The sequence below is a fragment of the Chiroxiphia lanceolata genome, chromosome 2, assembly GCF_009829145.1.
Source record: "Chiroxiphia lanceolata isolate bChiLan1 chromosome 2, bChiLan1.pri, whole genome shotgun sequence".
Lineage (NCBI taxonomy): Eukaryota > Metazoa > Chordata > Aves > Passeriformes > Pipridae > Chiroxiphia > Chiroxiphia lanceolata.
Genome location: NC_045638.1, coordinates 71165770 through 71186158, shown reverse-complemented (window position 1 = coordinate 71186158; position 20389 = coordinate 71165770). Strand labels below are relative to the sequence as shown.

Below are 20389 nucleotides of genomic sequence, written 5' to 3'. Positions count from 1 at the left end.
TAAACTGAGCAGAGTCTGAGTGATCAGCGCTACTCTGAAGAAACCTAGGAAGGCTGCAATCAGGAAAATCATTTGTCTCGACTTACCTAGTCTCTTACCTACCCTCCATCACACACACCCTTGGGTGCCAGAACCCTCATGGGGCTCCAGCACAGGTTGTATAGAGCCTGAAGAAAGCTTTCAGGTTATTTATGTTTAAGCAGTTTCAGGACGTAGCATGGGCCAACTTAGCAGCTCACCACCGCCAAATAGGAAGAACTCACTTCACTTCTTCTCCCCAACCACACTCTGCAAAACCACAGAAGCTGCTCTCCTGGATCCAATTCTGGCATCTCAATACAGTAAGACAGCTTGGTAAAATAGCAAGAAGCTGGCCTAGGAGGGTGAAAGAAAATAAAGGACACTTCTGCTGGGTTAGCAAGCTGCACTTGCACACTATCCTGTGATCAGGTGAATTCCAGGGAAAAAAAAATGGCAGGAGGAAGAGGAGGGAGAGAAGCTGGTGCTGACTGCAGGGAAGACGAGATGGAGAAGAGCTTGGCCTCTCTGGGCATGGCAGGATGTTAGCTGGGTTCAGCTACCATGTGAAACTGTCTGCTCTCCACAGTCATGCTCTGGTACACCAGCCGCCCCTACCAGCCACATCGCCTCCTCCACTGAAGCAGCATTGTGGGCACTGCATGATGTTGGAAAGCCCAACAAAAAGTCTTTCAGCTCAGACGATGGCCCCACAGTTTTGTTTTGACATTCCAGCCACAAGGATTTACGGTAACCAAGCAGAAAACTCATCCTAATATATGGATATAAAACCAATGACCAAGCATTGAGTTCACTCTTTCTTAGCTGTAGTTCCAAAACCCATTTCAGGGAGAACCCCTGTATTTCACCATCTAGCAGCTGTTATAACTTTGACATCACCAGCTCTTACTTGCTATGCTAGAGCTTGTACTTCTACACAACTTCTCATAGCAGTGAGCATGGGTATTTGTATCTCGGTAAATATAAATAATGTGTGGGATTTTTTTTTAATTCTATTATGCTGAAACAAAATCAATCAAGTTTCTACAGAAATATTTTCCAAATCTGAAGTTACCACCCGCAATTAGTGTTAGTTGTTCAAGCTGTGTTTTTCAAAACGTGAAAATAACAATTCCCTAAACCATATCCAAAACGAATGCCCTGTAATGCAGACTGATTCCATGGAGTGAAGGTATAGCTCCTACAGTCACAAATATTCATTAGTTACCTGCAGAATATTCCTTAATTAATCATGAAATAACCTACTAAATGTTAACAAAACAGTCATGAAGCAAAAACAACATAAGCATAGATTGACTGAAATGTGCTTAAAATAATAAAAAGTAAAAATCATCCTTTATTCTTGAAGCAAGAGTACAGTGCACCTAATCACCTGCACCAGTGACCATTGTCAATAAGGGTGCTTTGCTGGCTGCTCCGAGTGTTCAGAAAATCGTTGAACTGCCTCGGCTCCGGCTGATGCTCCTGTGCTCTCAGCTATTGTGCAACACAGAGCACATGGTTGTAACACACAGCAGGTTTTGCTCGACAGCCGCTGGCCTTGTTGTAAGCCAGTACTATCTCCCGGGGGCATGCTCTGCTGTCATTCTGCAGCTGCTGAACTGTCACTGAAGCAGCTCTTTCCTACAAGCCAGCTGTCTAGTAAAAAGACTTCAACAGCCAAGAAACTCTCTCAGAATAAACAAGGAGAATGTCAACACAAGTAAAGTTCACAGTAGCGGTCATGAGAGTAAACCTACCTTTTGGTGTTGGTAAGAATGAGTTGCTTCTGGTTTTAAATCTTTCCAGTCCCAGTCTGCATTTACATGGATGAATATGCCCACCTGTCAGTCAAACCTCAAAGCACATCAAAGTGACTTTTTCTTTTTCAAATGAGCTAAGGAGGCCTAGGAGTGAGGATAAGAATGGAGCTACACTCAGCCCACCCAAGAACAAGCTGGGAACTCCTTGGATGCAAAACAAGTAAGGGTTTAAGAGCAGGTCACCCTTGATATCCCCAAGACAAGCTAGTCAACAGATGATCAACAGATGAATTTTCCAAGGGATCAGGGGAATTCTTATGCTGTCACATCTCTGCTTTGGTGGACCCTCCAAAGCATGCATCTTTTGCCCTATTGAAGTTCTGCAGGTTGTGCCAGACTAATAACAAAATCCCTCTCCCATGGTCAGCACTAATTTTGAATTCCTAGAGGCAGTATTGCATCAAGTGTAACTGAGCCAGCCAGTTGTTCCCAGGGGAGCAGATGTTAACATGTTCATATTTCTCTTCATCCTAACTATCAGCATCAAGCAACAGGAATCCTTGTAATCAAGGTGCCCGGTTGCAAAGTTGAAGCTGTCTGATTGTGCGACATGAAATACAACCCACCAAATATTTGCACAGAATATCATTCTGTCCAGACCAACCTGTTGAAATTTGAAAACAATGACACCTAAGCAAAGAGAGGTAGATCCATTAGGGTATCTGACTCAAAATCCCAACTACTTCTGGTTCACCTCTGCTTCTGCACTGCTCAATAAACTGCTGGAAAAATCCTCTGTAGTTCACAAGGCAACAAAACAGATCCACTAGGCATGAGATACCTACTCAGGATGGAGCACCCACTGTAGAGAAGAGACCAAATAGGAAGAACAATGGTGCATGTGAGAGGTGTGAGCTGGTAAGCTGCAGTCACAGCTCGTACTATTCTTTGAGATGTTCCTCATATGAAATTTCTGTTTTATGAGGGAAAACGTACACAAACATCTGAAACTTAGTTCACTGCCTCAGAAGTAGCAGTAGGACAAACACCCTGTTAGTGCTCTGCATACAAACATACAGAAAGGAAGGGCATGCTTCATACTGTCAGTTGGTGTCCCAGGAATCCTTCAGAAGGTTCAGGATTGTGAACGTGTGTGCAGAGAGTACATCCCACAGAATAACTGCTGTAAGTAAGAATCTTTGCCTTCAAGCACTTATCTACATGGACATTCATGCTGTGGAGCAGTCCCAACAGTAAAAGCTCTACCCACGCAGTGTCTGCTAGTGATTGCTAAATGCCACCTTCAAAAGGTACCAATGCTATTTGTATAATCCTCTTTGGATTCCTCAGATGATGGAGAAACTGAAGAACCTAAGGAACAAGCTAGTTTCATATGCTAGAGGAGACAGAATTTCAGGTAAAAATCAACTATGTTAATCCCCTTAACTATGACCTAAGAGTTGCTTTGCTTCTCTAGCCACTTGCACACAGCACACAGGTATGAGAATCTTTTCCTTCTGCACAAGTGGGTTAGACCTGAATTTTGCTAAACTTACATAATGTGTATGGCGTAACTCTTTAAGGAGAATGATCTAAAAATAATATTTTAATATTGTGAATGAATGCTTCTTGTGATCCAACTTTTGGGTTAAATTTTTTTCAGAACAGGTTGTCTGTCAAGACAGATACTGAATGTGACTGACCATTTGGATGTAGGTGCTGTTGGAGCTGGAAAGCAGCGCTAACATCCACATCATCAGACTCCCTCTTAATCTGTCTCAAGGAGTGAGAAAGCACAACAATTATTTATGAAGAGTGTTTAAGAAAGTAGGTCTACCTCTATAGGTGTCACCAAACCATTCAGGTGCAGGTATGGAGAAGTGGTTCCAGGGCTGCATCGTTTGCTCTCAGGGCTGTATCATTTTGTTCCTATAAATGAATGAGAAGGCAAACAGCCAAGGGATGAAGCCCTTCTTTTTTTTTTCAATCACACTTCTTGCTTTTTGGTGTTTGTCCCTGAGCCAAGACTGGCATCAGTAATGGCAAAGCAATATTCTGACAAAGCTCATCTGCCACCACTGTGTTGGGAAGTTTCAGAATTCACATGAGCGCACAGTGTGACAGATGCTACCCCACCTGCTGCTGATCTTTCTGGAGACACTTCTCTAAAGCATTTATGGGACATGGTCAGGGGCCATTCTTCTTTTACCTAAAATAGGATAATTTCTGAGAAGGTGCCAAGTTCAGATCCTCTGCTAGAGAGCCGGCTGCGTTCCCCAGGGAATAATCCCGGAAACTATGTTAATGGTTCTTTTGTACGTGAGGCTTGTCTCCAAAGTGCAGCACGAATTCCATGGTGCACAGGCTTCTCTGAAGCAGTTCAAACAACACACAATAGCACAAGATTTGAAGTGACCTTCACAAGATAAGAGCTGTTAAATGTTTAATGGAAGAACCAATCTGATCAGAGGAAACAGTAAATACCAGATGTGAAGACAAGGCAGTGATGGAGCTGCAGGATGAGGAAAGCCTCATGGTTTACCTTCACGTCAGCTACAAGTTTGGCAGGAACTAAGGACACGCATTGGGCATGAACACCTTGTATCAGCATGTACTGGGGTGGGGAAGAGCTTGAGTACAAGTACTTGAATGTGAGTATCTCCTGTACAACATTCAGCTTACTTCATCACCAGGAAAGGTAGGTACTATTGCTGATGCTTGTGCATGCACATGCTTTGCAGACAAGCTGCTAATAAACAGACTTCTAATAAACAGTTCTATGATAAACACCAATGAACAGTACTGTTATTACAATGTGATTGCTAACAGTGTTGTTGCTATCAGTACACAAAATACTCTACATTAGTGTCAGATGTTTCAAGCATAAACCCATGACCAAATCACCTGCTGCAATAAAAAGGAAAATTTGCTTGTTTTTAAGTGATATCACTTAAACATATAATATTTAGAAAAACTCTTCTTGAAACCATCTCTTCAGCTACCTCCTGCAAAATTTTATCCCTTATGGGAGCTATGTCGTTCTTTCAAAACATAGTATCTATGCCACATGAATTCTGTATTCTGGAAAACACTTTATATGGTTTTCCTCTTCTTTTTTTTTTTAATTGAACACATTTTCTACCATGAAAACTTAGACCAAAAATGTAAGACATACTTAAATACCGAAAGTGTTAAATGGGGGTGCTTGAAGTTCTTACATTTCACCTACAGATTACTTCCTTGGCTTCAACAGTACTCTGTTTAGTGGGGAGATGGATGTGTGCAAGACTCAGGCTAAAAGTATTAGTTGAAGTTTTAGAAACCTCATCCAAATTTGTGCACTGTAGCCTTATAGTAAACTGCTATTCTGACAACCATTCTGGCGATGCTAACCAACCCACTCACGTCTTAGTTTAGTGGACATTAGATGGCCAAAAGATAAAATGGTAAAAGGAAGTCCTCAGTTTTTCCAAAGTAAGCAGTCACAGACAGTATGCACACACAAACAGACTGGGAATCAGACAGACATCCTAAGTTAAAACAACAAAAAAATTGATTCAATTAGAACAACAAAGTTCCTTTTGAACATGCTATAAAAATTATTTTCCCATAAAAATAGACAAAATATTTGAAAAAAAAATGTTGCAAACTTCACTGAAATATAAGCCCTCTACATCTTAAAAGGTTTGGGAAGTATAGTGGGCTTTTCAAATATCAAGTAATAGAATAAAGGCAACCTTATTTCACCCTACCTGTTGCCATTTGCCCTTAATTGCTGGATCTCTGATTGACTGGCAATGTCTTTGGATTTGCTGGATGACACCCTGGTAATATACCATAGAAGAGTCATAATTCCCAAGGAGTGCATATTCTCTTCCTTTTTTGGCATTATCACAAATCTCCGCCAGGTTCATCTTCACTCAGAAATCTAAAAGAGAACATAATCGTCAGAAAAATGAATTTTATGTGCCACAGAACAATTCAGACCATGACAATTTAGTTTTGTTTTTATTCTCACAGCTGAATTGTGTCTTTCTGCCCCCCATTCACATCCAGTCCCACTCTTCTACAACCATTTAACTCTAGAGTTTCTCTTTACTAGCCTATGGATTCAAATCATGAATCATAACTCTTTTATGGTGATAAAAACCACAACTTCTTTAATGCCTTTGGTCCCAATTCTGTTAAATTAGTTCAAGAAAATTAAATGCCCTGCCCACACTGAACCCAACAAACCAAACTTTAATTTGCAGATCACTACAATATACTGGTAGCCATCAACCCATGAATCACAAATCACACGAGGCATTAAATTGCTTTTTATACTGGTGTATAACATATGTGCCTAAATGTGCCAACCAGCATCAGGGAAGTCTGTGCTTAGCACTTTCAAGAGCCCTCATCCTAATAAGATTATGATATGGTTGAATGACTGCTCTACTACAGACAAAGCTGAGAGCCTCATTCTGTTCAAATATTCCTTCAAAGTACTCTAACATCCACATCCTGACTTGAATTTTTTCATTAAATTTAACACGTCACTTTGGGATTTATGGCACAGTTAGCAAACCAAATTTACGATTCCTTAGAACAGTGATTCCCAAAGTACAGCCTTCCCTAGTCCTCAAAACAGTTTAAGATTTACAGATTATACTAACTTTTTTATACAAGTAGTAAATTGCAGCATGACTTTAAGGCAAACCTACAGCCCAGCTTCTCCCAGTAACCATTCAAGAAAGCAGTATAATGCACAAAAAAGCACTAACCCACACATTCAGAAGTAAGCTGTGTTGTACAGCTAGGTTTGTATTTAAGGTTGAAGATCAAAGCACTGCCCACCCTTTTATCTGAATCTCATGTGACCAAAATTCTAGGTCCTTACCACACAAAAAGAGCATCAGTTCCTTTCCCTTGTTCTCTGACTCAGGACGGGTGGGGTCCCTGACATTGACCCAGATATAAACCTCTGGAAATCAAAAATAAAAAAATTGCAATTCATAGCTATGCAATGCAGAGTTGCATTAATCAAGAGGGAGGAGGCCAGCTCAGGAGGGTTGTCCACCAGCTGCATCAAGGGTTTGGCAAGACCAAGGAGGTGAAGAAACAGGGAATGTGGGATACAATCAGATAGGGCCTGGCCTAGCACACAGTTCAGGCTGCACAGCTGAAGACAGCCTGTGGTGCAGGGGGTACACACAGAAGGAACAGGTGGTAGCAGACAGAAGCCAGAACAGGGAGAAACAATCTTTTACATCCTAGTGGGTTATAAAATTGTTAGTAGAGTTTATAAACTAACAAGATGAGATCAAGATGGATTAAGGAGGATGTGTCTTATGCCTTTGTATTCCCTTGTGCCTAATAGAATTCAAACCTATGACAATTTAAACCGATATCCCCATGACTTTCATTCTGCCCTCCCTGAATGCTGCCTCTAGCAAACACATGCTCCACCTCCCAACAGTGCCAAACTGATGATCCTCACTGCTGCCTGCAGCTGCACATCAGGTCTGCTCCACCACCTCGTCACTCCTGCTCCCTGCAAGTAAGCCATGGAAGCCTGTCACCCTCACTTAAACCCACAGCTCACACAGGTTCCACATGGTTGAAGATTTTGATGGCAAAAACACGCTGCTACCCCACAGTTGACACTCCACACAGCACAGCAGGACATACTGGGGCTTACTTGTCCTCGTGCTGTGCTGCACATTTCAGCTTGCACATCATTCCCATTGCCTGTTAAAAACTCGTGGGCAGGAGAAAGCTTAAGGTGGAAAGGGTGACAACCCTAAGTTGGTTTTCTCACTGCTGATATATCCTGATATAGGCAGGATACATCATTAGAGAGCTCTAGCTCTGAGGCAATTAAGACCATTTAATTTTAAATACAGAAGATGATAACTAATAGGAAAAAAACTGACGTCACTCGCATTGCAATGGAAATGGATAAAAGGATAGGAACTGAATATAGATTATAACCCATTCAGATCTGATGAGTCAACGTATAAATGAACAAAACACCACCTGGGGCAGAATCCATTGACCTGTCTTCAAACACGTCCAAGTGCTACACAACCAGCCTGTCACCATAAGGAAAACAGCCCTCAAATCTCTGGAGGTTTTCCCCACAGGTAGTGAAAAAGAGAGAATAAATAATTTCTAGGGAAAGGCTGCATTCAATTCCTAGAATTCCACTAAACAGAACATACTTACTTTTACAACCTCTTGGGTCTCTTTGGTACAGCTAGTTTCCACCCTATGGGCGTGTTTAACTTCCTTTTGCCTTAAGAAGGCTGACACTCGCATCCAAGTCGCCTTGATTCCAGAAGAGTCCCCTGCTCAGCAGAGAACACAACCTCCTTGTCTCTGTATCTGATGGAAGCTGGGTCAATCCATGGGCAGGAGGCAAGGCATAGGAGCCACGCAAACACATGCCCACTTCAGGAAAGAGGTTTCACAAGGGAGCTGGGAAGCAGGAGGCAGAAAAATTTACATGGTCTTAAAACTGCAGGAGCAAACCAAACAAGACTGTCCCATTTCCTCCAGCTACCAAGAGTTTGGGGGCTTCTAGCCTCATGCTGGTGACACTGAAGCTTAACCAAGAGCTTGATGCCCAGTGTCACACTGGTGAGCTTACAAACATCAACAGGCACTGCAACTCGGGAGTACACAGGGAGTCTGGTGGACTTAAACCTATGTACCTACTGAGTGGTCAATATTTCCAGAGCTAGGCTGACAAAAGCCTCTGGATCTTTCTCTTAGATTCAGACACTTCAGTTTTTACTTATCACCTACCCTAGACACAAAAGCCAGCCACATAGCTTGAGAAGGTGAATATAAAATCACCCATATTCCTGAGTCATGTTTGAAACAGCAGCTGTAGACCTCAGTCCTAAATCAGTGCTTCTCTGGGATCCTGGGCAGTTCTCTGAGATTCTACTGAAAAAAAGTATGGCTATTTTAAACTAATAGCTAAGAATGGTTTAGACAAAAAACAAACCTCTTATCCACACCAGTGATGGTAACATCACTTCAGAATAACTGAAGCAAATCAAAACAAACGTCCAAAATTAAGGAAAAAATTATTTTTAGGAAGGAATTCCCTTATGAGTTGTTTTCTGGACATCCTACACGTCGGGGGGAGGAGGAAGAAGTAGCTAGACATAGGTGGGGGCTTTTTCATGTCATGTACTCATTTTTTATTATCTGTTCTACATTATATTATAGAGTTCATACAACACCAGAAACATCCAAGGAACCAGACATATAGAAATCTTAAATAGTGCGTTTCATTGTTTGTTACTTGAAGTTTTGTTTCAATATTTGGTTTTCCTACCATATCATAGCCACATTTTTTAAGTAAATATGCAGCCAGGGACAACTGTTGTCAAGTACATTTACAACAGCTTACACATTACTTGTGACACCAGCTTTTCATTCTATCATTGCGTGCTTCTTTCCTGCACTAGACCGTAACAGCTCCACTGCACGTCAAGATATCCTTGGAGATTCCTTAGTTCACGGATCATTGACAAGAAGAGACATTACAGACATTCATGTTGGCATAGCTGCCACACATGGGGTCTTAAGCCCACTTGTTAAAAACCTTGCAGCAGCCAGGCTAAAAGGTCGCAGGGGATATTAATCTCTATTCTTTGGAGCATAAGCTGAGCTGATCCCTATCTGGGGTCAGAAAAGAATTTTTCTCCCAGAACTAAAGCAATGCACAATCGAGCAAGATCCAAAAGACAGTCTCTATTTTAACATTTAAGCATTATACACACAAGAGTATTTCCAGAGGCAGACACAGTGACTGTGTGAAGGATAGGAAAAGGGGGACAGCTTGCTTAGCAAACTTGTCTGCAACACCAGTGAGAATGAATACAGGATGACTGACCCACTTCAGCCCATGTTCCTCAGCACTACCTCACCACAGAGGTACCAAAGGCAGCAAATGCCCTCCCCTGTAGAGGGGTTCTGTAGCAGGGCTCATCCTATTGTTTGATCCCGAACATCACTCTGCAAGTGCCAAAACAGAAGGCATCTCTGCTATCTTTACATGTCTTTTTTATGCATGTGTTTTGACACAATCAGTAACACAACTGCATCCCATTTTCTCCACAGGCATTCAACTCTTGAACAGGATAGATGACTCATATAATGAGGTGTTACTCTTTTTTTGCTTTACTCTCATTGTTTCAATAGTCTCATCAAGCTTTATTTAATGTCTGCTAATCAGACTTTTCTCCAAATCAGATGTTAATTCCTCACTGATAGGGCTATACTATACCTGGATTTTTCTGGACATGTGTCTTTCTCTGATCAAAATTTTACCCAGGCAAAGTAAAAACGTTCCACAACTCCCTAAGATTGTTGGACACGTGCTCTCAGGTCATAGCAGTTCCGTAGTACTGCTGACTGGACAGCTGAACATCTGGAATGGCCTGAACATACACAGATGAAGACTGGTGACTAATTCTGTTTCTCATTTTCCGTAAATGAGCTGTGCAGCATGATGTCGGGCATCCCGAAATGCAATGTAAGAGACACGACTAATGTTACAAGACAGAGTCACTCTGTTAGGTACCATCTGCTGGAATACAATGCTGAGGTATGCCTATACATGTTCCACTTCTACAAGACAGACTCAGGATGATCCTCTGCCACTGCACAATCCCAGAACAGGTCAACGGCCACACAGAGCAAAGCAAGGAAGCAAATTCCAGTGTTAAGAGGTGTTGATTTTCAGATTTATCCACTTTTTGTGTGCATCCATTTCCATTACCAGAGTCTAAGCAATGAACTGAAGCCGTTCTTTCCACAAATTCCTCTTACTGCTTGGAATCTTTTCCTTGCAATTAACTGAAACCTGCACTTCTCAGGTTAAGGCCATATTGGTTTTGTAAGCCAGCTTTGACCAGTTTCAGCTTCCTCTCTCTCAATTATGTCTTTGCTTCAAATAGTACAGTGATCCTCTTTTCAGTTTCCTCTTCAAAGTTACAAGTTGTTAAAATAGAGACATGCAGCTATATGACAATGCCTTACCTGGAAAAGCATAAACAGCAATACTAACTGGACCGTTGTCAGAGGAAGAAAAAAGTACTTTTTCCCTGCATGATTTGCAGTTCCTACTAGAAGCCTATAGAAGTCTACTTCTGACTGAAATACAGACTGTATTTTTTTCATGTGCTTGATGTATTTAATTTGATTTTTAAGAATAAGTTATTAAAAATGCAATTGTTCAAAAAAATTTAAATAAGACTTTCCTGCTTTATTATAAACATTATTCCTTTTATTTTGGACTTGGGTGCAGAACAACTGATCTTCATTTCTCATAATTAATTGTCCCTGTTCAGATGCAATCACTGATGCTGCTGACAGTTATCAGACATTACGTTTGCACGACAAAACCAACATTTTAACTGATCACTGTCAGACAAAATACAAACAAACAAAAGGCTTGCCAAGTTCCACAGCCAAATCCATCTCTCCCTGTTAACATGGCTTTGTTTACACATGCAGCTGTGGTCCCAGGGACTGGTGTGGAAGCTAATGATAATGACCTCACAGGATCAGAACTCCTGTTAAAAATATACCTATAAGTAAGAATGTGGCTCAGTTCCAGCAGAATTGGATTTAAACTACATTTAAATGAGATGAGAAGTGTGCTGTGCCAGTGCTATTTTCTTCCTTTTGCTGTGTGCATCAGCAGTGACACGAACGGCTACAACTGCAGCGGTGGCCCTGGGGGTTGCCATTGGAGTGTTCGTGCCCTGGGCTTCTTCAAAGCAGCACACATGCCAATAAAACATACACACACATACTACAGCCCAGGAAACCTAGCACCGAGGGATCTCTCAAGTCAGCTGCTTTCTGCTGTTTTTTGGCTTCTTTGCACTGAAACTCTGTTTTGCAATAGCAGACGTGGAGTTAATGGGGAAATGTGTATGGAAGTGGGAAGAAGAAGAAGTATGCATGCAGGCCTCAAACTATTTTTGTGTGAAATCTTCTGAGAGCTAACTCAAAACAGAGAGTTACTTTAAATGCAAGTGAAAAAAAACCCATCTTCAAATGAAGTAAAGAAATTCACCACAAGTTAAAAGTAAACATATAAGAAACCACTAAACAGATGGTCATTGTTTTAATTAGAAATTAATTTAGAGATTTAAATTTGAGATTTAATTAGTTTGGTAAACCAAACAGAAAGTATCCTGGAGAATGAAATGGTCATTTGCAGAGCCTTTGTACTACAATTTTCTGAAGAACTAGAAAGAGAAGAATCAGAGATGGCCGTGCTATTCCTTAAACTGACTGCAAACCATATCCCTCTCCAGGCACCTCATGCACCAGTTTCAGGCACATCCATATGGTCACATCACCATTACTTGGGGTAATGAGGTGTTCATTGGCCAGGCTGGATAACATAAAGGGAAACAGCTAACACAAATGCTGTGGGGCACTCTGGGGACCGTACTCCATACATACACAGTTCAGGCAGTGAGAGGCTTGCTAGCTTATGCTCCGTCTTAGCCCTGCTGGACCCAGGCTGGCTCCATACATCTCTCTCCTCTCCAACACAGCCTCCAGGCGTTCTGGCATTAGTGCCACATCAAACCCAAGCCCGCGTTCAGGTGGGAGCAGCCCTGAGGTGACAGATCTTTCCTCTGACAGAATGCAGGGCCTAGATACCTGAAGGATTCCGCAGGGCCTGTCTGGAGCTCAACAAAGGGGAACTCTGCGCAAGTCAATAATCCCTCTGGTCCTTTGTGGAGCCACTTGCTTCTCTGCATATCGTGTGTAAGCACTTCTGGTAGAGCAAACATGCCACCAAAGACTCCTAAGATGGGTCTGTGCAGAGCCAGCTTGGGTTCAAAGTGTTTATCAGGTTGGGCTCTGTGCGAATAGAGTTAAACTGTTCCTGCACCCTGGTCCTGGACACAGCACACCCATGTTCCCCCCATGCTGCAGCTCAGGAGCCCTGACAAACCATAGTCAGCTCCACAAAAACTCAGTTCTGCTGCTGCTACATTCCCAGTGCAGCCAATCCACATCCCAGATAAACCTGCCACGAATAACTGCAAGTTTAATTGACTCACACATGTGTTTATAACCCTGACTCACAAGGTCAGAATTTTGGCCTGAATACTTTTCCACCTTTTGAACTCCTCTCTGAATTCCAAAGAATTGGGTTTTTAGGACTAAGAATGCGTATTTCTTAACTAGAATCTTGCTTTTTAGAATTGTTCTAAAGAGTAGTATATATTATTTTAAATATACAGTAATAAGCATATTGTTCTTAGTGCTACAGAGCTGCTTTTAGTCTTCAGATTTCTCAGCTCATCCACAGAAGAATGAGCTTTTTTTTTTTTTACACTTATTTACATAGAAAACCAGATAAAGGCCTGGTGATGCTTCCTTGTCTTCCATTTAGTTCTCTTTCTTGAGACTGAGATCAGCTCAGGGCAGGATCCATTTCTCTCTATTACCTGCTCAAAAGCCCAAGTCTCCAAGAGCAACGCATCCTGGAAGCATGCTGCAGCTGCGATGCTCACTTCTGCAGGCTGGCAAGTACCAGAAGCTGCAAGAAGCCTAAGCCTGCCTAGGGTGTAGCTGACATAGGAGTGGGGGAAAGGGCAAAAAAAAAGAAACCACTCAACAATCTGCAATTGCAATAAAAATCGAACACCCCTTGGAAAGAAACCTAGCTTTGTGACATGTGAAACTGTAGTAGGAGTAGACATTCAATATTCACATACAAGGGAGTACTAATGCACTGATGCTTTTAAGATACAGATTTTCAGAAAGGAAAAATAACACTATCTAACATGCCAAACATAAACATGTATATTTTAAGTATGATATTGACAGAATATCATATATATGAGTAAAACTGCAATTTTATTCCCCCTCATGGCTGTTGGAGAATACAAGATAAAGAATAACACTAGAACTGTCTTCAGAGAAAATGGAGAGAAGAAAGGGAAAAATGCCAGTACTGATATCATGACAATAATGGGGAGGGGGAATAGAAATGTAGCAAAATTATTTTTAAAAAAGTAACACTGTGGCTAGACTAACTACTGCAACAAAACCAACAGAGCCTAAGAGTGGTTGTAGGACACATGAAACTGCAAACTATAAACTCAACTATTTGGAGAAACTTTGCAGGCCTCACTCTGACCATTGCCTCCTCTGCACCCATCACCCGGCCTCCACTCTGCTCTGCCTTCTGCACATCCCTGCCCTCCCATCTGCTCTGTCACTCCTCCTCCGGCACATCTCTCCCATCCATCTATCCACCTACGTTCCCATGTGCCTCTTTCCTGGTATTCTTTCCGTCCTCAACCTCCAACGGAGTCCTCCACCGGCATTCACACACCACCCAACCCATCCTGCCCCCGCCGCACCCCCGAACCGCACTCCCCCACCCGGGTTTCTCGCGCATCCCCGCACCCCGCCTCGCGCATCCCCTCCGCAGCCGCAGAGCCCCCGCGTAACCCCCGCCTCCCTCCTGAGAGCCCCGCAACGCCCCGCGCCCACCCCCGCAGCCGGCCTTGCCGCGCCGCCCCTCCCTCCAGCCCCTCCCGCCCCGGCGGCGGCACAGGGGCTTTGCCCTCGCTGTTCCGGACTGATGAGCACCCTCAGCGCCCTCGTTCAGAGCGAGCCTCCCCCTCCCCACAGGGGTCTCCTCCGCAGCACCCATCTGCCCCCCTCCACCGAGGCCGCTGGGGGCTGTAGTTCTCCCCCGCGGCCTCTCCCGGCAGCCCCCAGCGCCCGGCGGGGGGGCGCGGACTACACTTCCCGGCACGCTCCGCGGGAGTGGGGGGGACCCCCACCCCACCCCTCTGCCAGCCTCTACCGCTGGTTCCCCCCCATCCCCGCCGCCTCCCGCAGCGCGGCGGGGTTCGAGCTGCCGCCCGCTGCAGGCAGCGCCGCCGTGAGGGGCTGCCCCGCCACCGGGCCCTGCCGTTACCTGGGAGAGCCAGGGGTGCGTGTCCGCGGGCGGGAGCGGCGCGGGGAGGGGGCGCAGCGCTGCTGCTCTGTCGGCCCGGGGCGGGGGGGCCGAGGCGCGGGGGGCGGGCGGGGAAGGGAAGGGGGTGCGCGCGCGCGGCGACGGGCGGTTGCCATGGCGGCGGCGGGCGCGGGGAGGGAGGGGACGGCACCGCCACCGCGGCTCCGGCCTCGGGAGCGCGCCCGCCGCATCCGGCCGGCGGAGGTGGCTGCGGGCGCCGCCGCCCAGCCCGCGTTCGGCAGCCCTCGAGAGGGCTCCGTGCCGAGCATCCCGGGCGGAGGCGGGCGGAGAGCGTCCCGATTGCTGCGCGAGGGGCGCAGTGCCCGTCCGGGGAGCAGAGGAGCGAGTGCCAGAGCTAAGCGCCCAGGCTCGCTGCTGAGCGCCGGCCCTGCGCTGCCCTGCGCCCGTGCTCGAGTCGGAGTGGCTGAACACACAGGATCACAGGATGGGTCAGGTTGGAAGTGACCACAGCGAGGCATCTGGTCCAGCCTCCCTGCTCAAGCAGGGTCATCCTAGAGCACATGGCACAGGACTGGTCCAGACGGTTCTTGAATATCTCCGGTGAGGGAGACTCCACAGCCTCTCTGTTCCAGTGCGCGGTCCCCTGCACAGTAAAGAAGTTCTTCCTGATGTTCAGGTGAAATTTCCTGTGCATCAGTTTCTGCCCGTTGCCTTGTGTTCTAGTGGTTAGCATCGCCGAGAAGAGCTCTGACTTCACATTCAGAGCTCATTCCCACTCTGAATGCAGACCTCGTCTGTCTCCACCTCGGCTGAGGGAACAGCTGGGAAAGGCAGAATGTGCATTTGTCTTGCATGGACACACAGAAGGGCACTGAACACTATCTTTGCTGTAGTGGTTTAATTGCTTTTATAGTACAGTAAAGGAACAGATTTGGGGATTTGCCCTATTTCTGGACCAAAGGGGTACCTGATGATTATAGGCAGCCTCACAGCGTGGGACCATCCAGTCTGTGTTGTCTGCTGAGAGTCAATGTACCTGGTGTTTCTGAAGTGTGCAGCTCATGGTTAATATGAGCAACCTGGTCTCCTGCAAGGGGAGCCGTGCAGTTATAAACCTTTCTAAGGATGTAATTTCACAGTTAATGCAAGCCAGCTTATGTCTGTATTGCCACCAAAAAGGGCAGTCCTGCATTCCTCTCTGATCATGACCGTGCCTTCCTGTTTGTTATTTACACTACAACAACACTGATGTTGCCATCTGGCAAGGCAAGCCTGGGATCCGATCTGGTGGAAAGGCAGTTATGCCCCTTCAAAAAAATTACCCGAATTCATCTGGATGAAGTTCGTTCATTAGCTGAGCCTGCAGAACTACTGCAGAGGAAGGCAGAGTAGATGTGAAGGCAGGAACAGCCAACTGAGATCCCAGCGGATCCGAGCTGTGTTTCTATGTGCAGCTGCACCACTGCAGCAAGTCCTTGCTGCTGGAACTGCTGTGTGACAGCTCTGAGAGTGTCCCAGTGATGATGACCTTGTGAACACTCCCTATAGTAGTACGTGATTTCTGCAAAAAATGTCTGTTGTAGTTACTTTAAGGTAGCAGCATGAGGTTGTATCTCACAATAAGGTTCTCAGAAATGTTAACTGACAGAAGTGAAAGAGCAGGGATTGAAACTAAAAGCTCAGTATGCCTCTTAAACAATACCGCATGTATGAATGTGTCACTCGTGTATCTACAGATCTTACTTCCCTCAAAATCATGTGGAGATTCTTATGTCTTTGTGACTATTTTAGAACTGGGGCCAAAATCGTGATGAATTCATAACAGCTGCAACTCTGGCTTCCCCCTTTTCCAGGTTTTTTCAAACTTGCCTGCCCATGACATCAATTCCTGCTGGTTTTTCACATACCCAAAAGCATAGATACTGTGCAGACCTTGCAGAGTTCAGTGTTTCTTAGGGAGAGCAGATGATAAGCAGCCTGTTCCCAACACTGCCATAATATCCCTTCCCACTAGACTATGTACCTCTTATCACATAAGGCAACACATTAACCACTTTGTGTGAGGATTGTATCCCCCAGCTAGGAAATCGTGACACAAAGAAGACTGGTTATTTGGTCATAATCTCTATTTGTTTGGTTGGTGATTTTTTTCCCCCATCCCTTTTTTAGTAATGCTGGAGTCAAGCAGGGCTGCTTCCTCATGGCAGAGGATACCCATACTACTGCTGACCTCCCTTTGAAAAGCAGTTACTCAACACCAGAGCAATACCAGTGTCAGCCTAGTTGGATCCCTCAGAGGGAAATTTTGGAATGCATGGGTCTACACAGTTTGCCAAGATATGCTAAGTAATTGGGTCGGGAGGAAGAGAACTGTATCTCCAGGTTCCTAGCCGTACACATTAGGATAATTCAAGTTGGAGGGGACCTCAGGAGGTTATCTAGTCCAGCCAGACAATTAGAAGTTCATAAACCTGTTAATAAGGCAGACGAATGACAGCTGTGAGCATGAAAATTTCATAGCCTTTCCTGCTGCCGTGGTTAGACTCCATCAAATCTGGCTGGAGTGATGCAAAAAACTGCTACCCTGACCATCTACTCCACCTGCTTACTGAAGGTTCCCGCCTCCACAATAGTCCCTGGATTGGAAAACACTAATGTTCCTAATCCATTTTATTAAAAAATATGGTATTAAAGTCATGTTTGGGAGCAGTTTAAGCGAATTTGCTGGACCTTGTATTGAAGCAGCTGGGACTAGTGCATGCGTTTCACTGCACTGACTCTGCTGTGAGGCAGTAATCTCAGGCAAAAAGAAGGTAAGAAATTGCTGGGAGGGGTGTGACACCTTAAGCACTGAAGCTTGTTCTACTATGAGTATATTCTCATGGCTTACAGCTTTTTATTTTTTGATAGAGGCTTTAAACCTAGCAGCTCTGGATAAGATGTGAGGTTGGTGGGTGTCAGCAACTGTGGTTAGGCAGGATCCAGCCATGGTGGTGTAGGAGAGCGTTACTCACAGCCAAACCCCAGGGATTTATCATGCCCCTTTCCAGCAATCTGTGAATCTGCCAGCAGAGCTGATTTTGTGCCCTCTCACTCTGATTTATTCTAGTCAGTTCAAACAGGAGCTGATATAAATTAATGTAACTCTTTTGCCATGAACATTAGGTTTGGTTCAGAAGTGTCTCTTCAGCTAGAGTAATTGCAGACACTGTCAGAGAAGTTTAAAGCTATCCACTCTTAGGGTCTGTGTCAGATTAACAAAACTGGTTTCTGAATTGATTTGGTTATCATTACATAAATTCCAGCAACTTGAGGGCTGGCACAGGCTTTTAGCACAAAGTAGCAGAGAGCTTCATTTGTAACCTCCTCCCACACACAAAGTTCTGCGGGAGAAGGTTGAAAACATGTGAGAAGTCTATGAATTATGAACTGCCCTTTGATTTTGTCTTGCCTTCCCCTTGCAATTATATTTAACCAGCCTACAGGAATTATTGTGCCTTCATAATAATCTTTAATGCTCACATGCAAACCTAACTCTTTACCAAAGGTCTTACAGGTTGTGTGGAGAAATATTGTAATAATGGAAAGTGAAAAACAATAGGGAAGCAATAGGGAAAAGAAGATGCATGTTACATATTCACAGGCATTAACTTTCCAAGGGAAGGTATGCACAAGTCAGTAGAGGCATCAATAGACTGTTAATTTTCATACACACAAAGTAATTGTTCTTCTGCATAGATATTTTTATGTTATGGTATTTATCAGTGTGACATATCCACCGATTTCTCTCCTAGGAAAGAACCTCAAAGTCTGAACCTTGAGAAATTGTGATGGAGTGGCAACACAGAAACATTTAGTCAACATCTTTCCCCTAAGGCACATCTCAAAATGATGTGAATTGTTAATAGAGAACAGTTTAAGGGAAAGCAGTTGATTCTCAAATGGGATTTCATTTAAGTTGGAAAGTGAGAGTAGGAATGGGCAAGGGTGTTTTTATTTATCTGGTCAATGTAGACATCTGTCTTCTAGGTCTCTGCCTCTGAGTTAGCTTTCTTCTTAAGTGAAAGAGGGAGAGAGTGATACTTTGAGGATACAATTCCTGTTTTAACCAACATGGACTGTGCCCTGAATGTGTTTAGTTTTTTTTCAGAGCTTATAGCTGACCTACCTGATCAGCATAAATATAAATGTTTGCACTGTAGATGCCTAAAGGTAGGTGAGAGGAGTCCTACCCAATATGTTTGTTGTATTGTTAAGCCATAGCAAGGGAAAGCTGTCAGGCAGCTTTGAGTTGGTTAATTAAAATGACAAAGAACAAGCTAGTGTCACGTTAATGGAAAACACAGGCAGAAGAGAAGACGGATCTTTGAAATGGATTGGAGCAAGCCCACAGTACATTAAAAAAAACCCACCTGTTCTGTTTTGAGTCTGCAGACAGAAATTAGAAGAATTAACAGGAACTAGGATATCGTGTTTCTTTTCTGTGTATACTCAACATGCAGAAGCATTTTGCTTATGTTAGAGTATTACACTTTGGAGAAGAAATAAGAAAGTAGCTTACAGTAGTCAAAACAAAGAGAGAGGAAGACTTGGACAGAAACGTCAGAGAAAGTAGAGTCAGGCCCAGGGAACTGTGTGTCAGCAACTGTTAAGTGAAAACCTGGACACAGAAAGAAAGTTTATTCACAGCATCTCAGTCCTGTGGCAGAGCACTAGACAGTATCAAGTGGCAAAGTTCCCTTAATCTGTCTGCTGGGGTTGACAACTGACAGAAGATCTCTCGTGATGTGCTTTTGTTTGGCAGTATAACTCTTTCAGGGTACAGTGTGAATTTTAAGCTGTTTTTCTAAAGATGTGACACTTCTGGAGTTGCACACTGTCTGTCCCATTGCAATCATTTTGAACTTCACTGGCCAGTTTCTACTGCATTTGCAAAAGGATGGTGGTCTAACTGAGTTCCTTCTAGTTTTGTAGTAAGTAGCACAGTAGAAAAAAATGGACACAGCTGGTGCCTCTGCTGAGCACAAGGCAAGCTGCCCAGTTCTGCTTGTGTGAAATGACCGACAGCTCCCCTTTTAGGGCTACCTGCAATACCTACTTCTGTGCACAGTTGCAATAACATGTATGATCCATAGGCAGCTTTATTGAAGGGATGAGAGCTAAGTGGAAATGGACACAAAACCAGAGGATTCTGGGCTTTGATAGTTTGAACCAGTTACATCAGATGAGCCTGTTAGGCATGGCCATTAATTTTAAGTCATGCTGGTATATATTATTCTCCTGTAGGTGTTTTTTTGACTTAACAGTGGCAGTTTCAAATAAGGGAGCTGTTGGACAGCTTTTTGCACACACTGTTTAGATGTCCAAACCACTAGAATAAACAAAGCACAGTCTAATACATATTAATGGCTTCCCCAGGATTTTTGATTTCTTAGGCATGTTAGTTCCAGCTCTGCAGTGTGAGATACTAGAAATTAAATTTGTATTAACAATCCACTGCTGCAAACATATTCATCCAGGACAGAAAAAAGACACATTTAAAGAGCATTCCATAATGGATCCGTAGTCCTTCCAGGACTATCTGAAATAGCCCTTTGAATAGTGCTGTGATCAATGGCAATGAGGGTGGTTACATTGG

At 44.0% G+C, this 20389-nt stretch overlaps 1 protein-coding gene and 1 long non-coding RNA gene across 7 annotated transcripts in view; one reads left to right on the top strand and one right to left on the bottom strand.

Moving 5' to 3' along the window:
- The window catches only part of KATNAL1 (katanin catalytic subunit A1 like 1), a 43589-nt gene extending 28765 nt beyond the window's left edge, over positions 1 to 14824 (bottom strand). The window contains exons 1-3 of one of the 2 annotated variants that reach the window (XM_032678256.1): positions 14752 to 14824; positions 6664 to 6747; positions 5534 to 5709 (exon numbers count right to left, since the gene is read on the bottom strand). In XM_032678256.1, coding sequence (XP_032534147.1) covers positions 5534 to 5695 — 162 coding nt within the window. In that variant the 5' untranslated portion in view covers positions 5696 to 5709; positions 6664 to 6747; positions 14752 to 14824. The remainder of the gene's footprint in view (positions 1 to 5533; positions 5710 to 6663; positions 6748 to 14751) is intronic. The other variant, XM_032678255.1, reaches the window with a different exon arrangement.
- The window catches only part of LOC116782122, a 76861-nt gene continuing 71097 nt past the window's right edge, over positions 14626 to 20389 (top strand). For all 5 annotated transcript variants that reach the window (XR_004355140.1, XR_004355142.1, XR_004355141.1 and 2 more), the window contains exon 1: positions 14626 to 14766. This is a non-coding gene — a long non-coding RNA (uncharacterized LOC116782122). The remainder of the gene's footprint in view (positions 14767 to 20389) is intronic.